Source organism: Nematolebias whitei, chromosome 17, assembly GCF_014905685.2.
Source record: "Nematolebias whitei isolate Nwh7 chromosome 17, NemWhi1, whole genome shotgun sequence".
Taxonomy (NCBI): Eukaryota; Metazoa; Chordata; class Actinopteri; order Cyprinodontiformes; family Rivulidae; genus Nematolebias; species Nematolebias whitei.
The window spans coordinates 29,412,577-29,420,327 of NC_056514.1; the positions used below are offsets into that span (position 1 = coordinate 29,412,577).

Sequence of the window (7,751 nt, forward strand, 5' to 3'; positions counted from 1 at the left end):
CGGAATCCGATCCTTGCAGATAATCCAACCGGGGAGGAGAACATAAAATGCATGCAGAGGCTTCCTGAAACAATGGAGGCCTTTGTCACTCGACTGCAAGCACAGGCAGCAATAAAACGGTTGACAGCACTGACGGGGCGAAAGAACAGACAGATAAAGGGTCGATGGGAGAAAGGCAGCCATTCTGTTGGAAATGGCGTGTACAAACGGAGAACGTGGCTCCTTTTCTAGTAGCTGTACACTGGATTGTGTGTGTGTGTGTCTTCTTAATGGGGTGCATCCACCATACGTGCAGCAGTGTGCATGCACTTTTGTGCGTCTGCTGAATCAAACAGAAGAATGCTCATTCTCAAACGGCACCATTGTGTGTGTGTGTAGCGTCTGCTATAGATGACAGCATCGTGGACACTCCTGAAGATGAAGCGCCCACCCTCCTGTTGTGATCCCACCACTGGTGCTGTTTATGTAGTTTAAGGACCACCCTACGCAGGGACCGACAGCTCAAACGACGCTTGTCACAATCCCTTGTCGTCTTAAATGGCTGACAAACATCAGGCTGTTTGTAACGGTGGAGCATCACAGAGGTTCCTCGTCGTCGAGCCTTCCTTTTACGTTTTATGTAAACCTTATAGGAACGATGAGGACGAGCAGGAATGACTGCTGAGTGTAGGCACGGACCGGTACGAGCAGAGATACCATCGTTTCAATATGACAAAACAAAAAATTTAAATTGTGATGAATTTGAAAACAGAAATACAAATTATATTGATACCGAAGTATGAACACAAATAACATTATTTACAGTAGATTACAGATATATTAGTGCAATGTTACTTTATATAATATTGTTTTTATCATTTTACATAGGCGGCACGGTGGCGCAATTGGTAGAGCGGCCGCCTCTCAGTGAACAGGTTGCCGGTTCAAATCCCGGCTGGGGGCCTTTCTGGGTGGTTTGCATGTTCTCTCCATGCATGCATGGTTTCCTTCTACAGACCAAAAACATGCATGTTAGGCTGAATGGTAACTCTAAATAGGCCTGTCGTGATAAACAATAAACCGCATGATAAATGAAAATTATCGACCTCATTTTCATTTATCGGCTTTATCATTTCTTTGTGTCTCTCTCTTTCTACTGAAGACACTGGATGACAAAAGGAGCAACTTCGGTGCTCTTCACTGACCGCTCCCTTTCTCTTTAAAATCTGTTTTAACCGTCCAAAATTGCGTTTTTGGATCGTTAAAAGCAGCTAAGCTGAGAAGCTAAGCTAACAGGCCGACCTCGGGGAAAAAACCTCTGTCTTGTCGAAGCTCCTAAATTCATAGTTGAAACCTGTGTCTTCGTTAAAAAGTTGTTTTTCTCCACAAAAAGAAGCTGAGAACTTGTTCACTGATATTTTATTAAAAGCTTTGTGTGACAAATGCTATGCTAAAGAGTTCAAACCACACCGAGTGTCTGCCATTTTGAGAACCAAAAAACAGGAACGAGCGACAACTCATGTCACGTCAAGGGGCCTCCCTCCCATTTTTCGTAAAGGGACACGCTTCTTGTTCCCTCACTGTCCATCCTTCGGTTCAAACAGTCTTATACTGCCACCCAGTGGTCAAAAAAGGTACTACACACAAAATAACCAACATTTCTTCTTAAATTTGACAATAATTAATAATTATTGTCAAATTTAAAACAATATTATCGTTTATCACAATAATTTCTGAGACAATTAATCGCCCAGCAAAATTTGTTATCGTGACAGGCCTATCTCTAAATTGTCCCAAGGTGTGAGTGAGAGAGTGGATGGCCGTTTGTCTCGTGTCTCTATGTGTCCCTGTGATGGACTTGAGATCTGTCCAGAGTGTCCCCCGCCTCTCGTACAGTGACTGCTGAATATGGGCACCAGTGACCCCCACCCCCCGCTCCAGAAATGAAGAAGCGGGTAAAGATGACGGATGGATCATCTTAATCGCAGATATAAATAGAAAACACGAGTGAAAATGTCGAGTCACTTGGTTTAAAATCATTTTCAGCTTCTTTCTGCACTTAACTTAAGACAGATTTTAAAATAATTTGTTAACAGATTTTTATTTACAACATTTCTCATAGATGCTATTTAAGCCTAATTTTTAATTTATTTACAAGTAATATGTTTTAAGATAAAAAAGAAATGCAAAAAGGAGATTTATGAATGCAGGTAGAGAGGACATAGATGTTAGTTTTGGTGAGAAATGTGGAGTTTCCATTAAAAAAAAGGAAAAAGCAAGAGGCAAAGTAAACCATTGCAACGAAAAAATTAACTTTTTAATCCAAAGTATTTGTGCCTAAAGTGCAGAATATTACTCTGCTGTTCTGCTCTTTTGTAAAGGACTCTGGTAGCCTGCCAAGCTGAAGGTAGCTGGGTTATTCTTAGTGAGCCCGGTTGCGTACTTCACATGCGGACATGCTACTTCTTGTAGCTTGGTGCTAACGTTCGTTAGGAGGAATTCCCTCCACGGCCACAGTACTTAACGACTGTCGGCACAAACAGGCCTGGTCACAGAGGAAATGAAAATATGCACCGTCTATTGTTTCGTTTTAAGACATTTAACCAAAAGATATGATGGTTAAATGTCCACAGTGACGTTTTAACACATTGATATACCTGGAAACCGGTAATCGGCTCAGGCCTTGCTGAGTGGTGCAAGGGAAATGGGGTATTTCAACTACCAAACTGTGGTGTGTGGTGGCAAAAATCAAGACTGCAGTGGAAATGTTGCAAGCCAGTCATAGGACGTATTAAAAACAAAAAAACAAACAAACACCCAAAGATTGAATCTTTTCTTTAGCATACAGAAGACAGGAAGAGCTTAAAAAAAAAAATCACTTTTCAGACATCAAATAATTAATGGCTCCACCCTCGTCACCCTCCCCTCCACCTCCTCGTCCTGTGGCGTCTGTATGGAAGACACAGCTTCAGTCACTTAAGGAGGGTTACCACCCGTCTAAATTAAATATTAAAAGGTGTCTGTAGCTGCCGCTATTGTTGCCCCTTGGAATAAGATATAACCTATTTTTGACAAGTTTTCATCCTCAGCCTTCTGCGGTGAGACGCTTGTCGAAAACCAAATCAGGAGGAAATGATAGTTGTGTGTGTGTGTGTGTGTGTGTGGGGTGGGCACCGATGAATAATCTAGTTTGTATTCCAGTGACACCCATCGCTCAAATGACGAGGAAAACGATGGAGAAGGAGGACGGGGCAGGTGGAAAAATGAAATTACAAGCCCAACAAGTGAGGGAAGAACACACAAAAAATGAGAGAAAGGAAACGGAGAGATGATAGCTGACAGTGCTCCTGCTTAAATAATAAAACAGGGGGGGGGGGGGGGGCTCTAAACAAATCGTTATCTTCCCACCTCCATCCATCCCTCTGCCCCTCCCCGCCTCTCCCCCTTGCTTTTAAAAACTTGTTTTAATGCCATTCCTTAATGAACATAATAGCTCGGCACTAATAATGAAAAGAAAATAAAAACATCTAAAAACGTGGAGGCCCCCCCCCCCACCCCCGAGTTGTCGCCAGCGCTCAATTATTTCCTTGTCAAGTGGGTCTGTTTTTAATGAGGCCCTGTGGGACTGACGTCTGTCAGTCAGCCCTGACTTTTTGACACCATTACAACTTCAAATAGAAGCCGCCGCCACGCTGCCTTCCACCGCTCGCTCGCTAGCTGCAGCGCCGCTCGTCTGACAGGCTGGGGAGGGAGGGAGGGAGGGAGGGAGGGGAGGACAGGGAGGAGGAGAAAAGGTGGCAGAAGAGGTAGAGGGGGAGAAAGAAAAGGAGGAAAAAAGAGATGAAGAATAGAGCACATACTGTACAGACGGCACATTTAGACTGGAGCAACAACCACTGAGGGTCATTACCAGGAGAGATTTGTCAAACTGCTCGAGAAAACAGACCCCTCCTCGACACCCCCCTTCTAAGTTCTTCCTTGTTCACTTCCTTCTTTCCCCCCTTTCTTCATTTAGAATTTTTCCCCCTCGACTTTCATGATAAATCTCGGTGGGTCGGCCCCGCATGGGACGGTCAGGGGAACACAGTTTTGTTGGCCATTAATTTGAGGCTTTGAAGCCGACGATGGCGCAGTGGATGGTGAGGGCCTGTGAACTGGTGGCCTATAGGGGAGGGTGCTTTGTGTGTGTGTGTGCGTTGGAGGGAGGTGGGGGGGATCACTACCCTGCATCTTCGAAAATGTGAAAATGACGACTATGGCCCTGAAACAGAATAGCAAATGTCCTTACTGGGATACAGCGCACCAACTGCAAGAAACACACGTGCTCTCTACTCTGTGTGTGTGTGTGTGCTGACAAAGCATTAACATCCCATCAATCCTACATCTGAACCTTAAAACATTCTCCAAAAAAATGCTCTCTTATATATATTTAGTAATCACACGACAGCAAACTCATCACAGATAAACACAATCTTCAGAAATTTACATGAAAAATACAGAACAAATAATACGAGCTCTGAAACAGGTCAGATCTATTTATAGAAGAAGAAAAAAAAACATTTCATTTGGTCCTCAGCCAACATTTAGATAAATGTTAAATCTGAATAATAAAGAGAATAAAACATACAGATCTAGCACAGACATTTTAATTCTGCATTTTTAAATAAATAGTAACAGAATCACGTGCATGGAAAAAAACAAACTATACAATGTGGATTAAGTGTGAGCACATACATGATAAAAGTCCATAGGAATGAGTCATGACGTGTGTTCAGGAATTGCAAAGTACCGCATTAGGACACTAAATATGATAAAAAATGCCAAGGGTAATGTTTTTACTTTGTTTTCAATGAATTTATTTACCGAAGTTTGGCGTCAGCTCCTTTTGATGACAAAAATCTCCTAAAATATTCACCTCCTGAATGCAAAAACTACAAAACAAGGAGCCTTTTCTGAAAGAATACTTTTAACTTGATAGAGATTTCATGAATGTTTTAACATCCAGGCAGAGCCAAGCGTCTATTCTGGGCTTTGCAGAGAGTGACCAGCGTCTCGTGTCTGAAGGCACAGTCTGCTGCTGCACCGGGGTTACACGAAGAGCAGCTCAACCATTTACCGTATTTTCCAGCTTATAAGTCGCAGTTGTTGTTTTTTTTTTTTGCATAGATTTGTCAGTCCTGCGACTTATATGCGTTTTTTGTTCCATATTCATAACCCAATTTTTGACTGACGCTTTAAATTTTGAAGAATTGCAACAGCGAGTCCTCCCGTGCAATCTCTCTTCACTCAGCTGGTGCAGGTGGAGGAACGTTGGAGAGCTAGTGGTTGCGCCGCCCAGGTGAAATGAAGCTGTTTTGACCATTAAATAAATGTATAATAAATGCAACTTAGTTGCCTATGTGACATGTTTTTTTCCTCGTCATGATGCTTTTATTGACTGATGCGACTTATACGCCAGAAAATACGGTCGTCACAGAAGCTCCTACAAGACGCACGTCCACCGTCGGTGCCAGCGCCTTCTACTCCAGGACTGTCCTGTCTTTCGGGCATGCCTGCAAACCTTAATGCACCTCCATCAATGTAAAAACAAAAAGATGCGTCAGAATCTGCTTGGAGTTACGCAAACAGATGAGGTTGTGTTCGCCTCGCGGGGACGGGCTGCAAATCCACACCATGGAAAGTTTTAACATCTGACAGCGAGAGAAAGAACTGAAAGGTGGAGAGAAGCAAACGGAGAGAACAGAAGAAGAAAGGTAAAAGCTGGGTAAAAAAAAAAAGCTCCCTGTCAGGTTTGGAGAACAGTGATTCATGGGGACCATTTGTCCTAATTACAGCAGAACAACGCTTTTGTCGCTATTAATCACGCGTGTGTGTGTTTCTATTTGTTTCGAGAGAGAGGACAGGAGGGGGGGAGGAGTATGTGTGTGTGTGTGTGTGTGTAAACAGTAAAGATCAGTGGCCTCTCTGATTTAAATAGATGGCCAAGATGATGGTGAGGAGGATGACAGCTCCAAGGACGAAGATCAGGATACGATTCTGGATGATCCTGCAGAGAGAAAACCACAGACAACAGTAAATAAAACACACACACATTTATGTGCAAACTAAACGAACAGCCGTTTGCTGGAAGCATACCGGGTTTAATAGTTACCACAAGTTCTCACTCCTATGGAAACATTAAACAGGATATTTATAAAACTGCACTTCTACTAAAAGAGTCTGATTGGCTTTCACATGTATTTGTAAAAATGGTCCTACTGATGTATGTACATGTATAAAACAGCACATAAACACGCTTGACACGTAAACATTTACACGCACGCTGGCTCCAAAACGTTGTTTGCGGAATAAAATGGAAAAAGTGAATCAGTAGTTTCCCGGAGATGATAAAACCGTTGGTGGAATTTGCAATAAAACGTCTTCCTCCTTTACACATTTAAAAATCCTCATTTTTTTTACTGATGTAAAGTTGGCGGGGGGGTTGGGGGGGCTTTGAACCCAAAAAAATACAGCTTTTAGAAGTAAAAAATGGAGACGTATTCATGAGCTCACCTCCCTCAATCTGAAAACACACACAGAAAACCCTCCGCTGCTTCTGACAAATGAGAGAATTATCACATTTGCTGACTTGTGGGGGGACAGAGGAGAGGCCGTGCAGGGGGGACACTGTCCACTTCTCTAAGCAGGAGATGAATAGCCTGTGCTGTGGCCATTTATCACCGAGGAGAGGAGGGGGGGCAGGCTGGCAGCTCAGTCACCCTGCTACCCTCTAAAGTCCAAATCTGAGCCCAACCCTGCAGCTGAGCTGTTGGCCTTCTGCAGTCCACCAGCTCTGGTCTACAAAACCTCAGCTAACCACTTTGTTTAAAGCCACAGTGCACGTTACACAGAATTCACTTAAAAAAACAAAACAAAACTTCTTGTGTACTTTTCTTTTTTTATAAGAAGTGTTTACACAGCCTCTCTGAACCATTCAACCCACACACATGCAGTTTTACTCATAGCTGGAACATGAGAGGCAAAAACAAAAGGTGCTGCGCTATTAAAAAGATCACAACTAAGCTTGTTTTATAAACACTGTTAATATTTAAAACTGCCTTAAAGTAGTCCCTCGTTTACCGTGGGAGATCCACGAAAACGAACCACCAAGTAGCGAGGGACTACTTTACTTATCATAACTCAGATTTTAAGCTTTTTTAATGCAAACTTTTTGAACTATTTTACGTCCAAGTTCCAACTTTTATTGTGAAGTTACAGACAGTGGTCGGGCTTGTGTTATCGGCAAAAGGTTTCCAAACGGGTTTGTGAACCTAATCATAAGTCTCCAGCTCATAACAAAACAATGTTAGCCGTTAGGATAAAACTCAAATCAGCAGAGCCGAGCTAACGTGTAACTAACACTTTTAGAGTTTACAACATAAATAATCAGCATTTATACAGCACTGCTTTAGACTGAGCTAATTTAATAAAGTCCTTTGCCATGTGCTTCAGTCACACTGAACTGTCATGCAAGGTACTTCCATTGGATCTAACTTGGGGTTTCCATCTTTATCATCTAAAGCAGTGATGGCCCAACCCTGGCCCTCGAGGGCCACTATCCTGCATGTTTTACTTGTTCCCCTGTTCCACCCCATCTGATTCCATGATTAAACCTCTTCATGTTTGGTTGAAGCCTGTTATTCACCCATTTGTTCAATTTAGGTGTGTTGGAGTAGCGAAGTCTCTAAAACGTGCAAGATAGTGGCCCTTGAAGACCAGGATTGGGCCATATA

The 7,751-nt window shown here is 42.8% G+C and overlaps 1 protein-coding gene across 3 annotated transcripts in view; it reads right to left on the reverse strand.

Moving 5' to 3' along the window:
- Positions 1 to 246: 246 nt before the first annotated feature.
- Positions 247 to 7,751, reverse strand: part of vti1a (vesicle transport through interaction with t-SNAREs 1A) — a 149,937-nt gene continuing 142,432 nt past the window's right edge. For 2 of the 3 annotated variants that reach the window (XR_005187487.1, XR_005187486.1), the window contains 2 exons: positions 5,844 to 6,025; positions 247 to 262 (listed from right to left, as the gene is read on the reverse strand). Coding sequence is in view for 1 of the 3 variants with exons in the window: in XM_037691468.1 (XP_037547396.1) it covers positions 5,932 to 6,025 (94 nt within the window). In the remaining 2 variants the exon portion in view is untranslated. Of the gene's footprint in view, positions 263 to 5,704; positions 6,026 to 7,751 lie in introns of those variants that run through there. The other variant, XM_037691468.1, reaches the window with a different exon arrangement.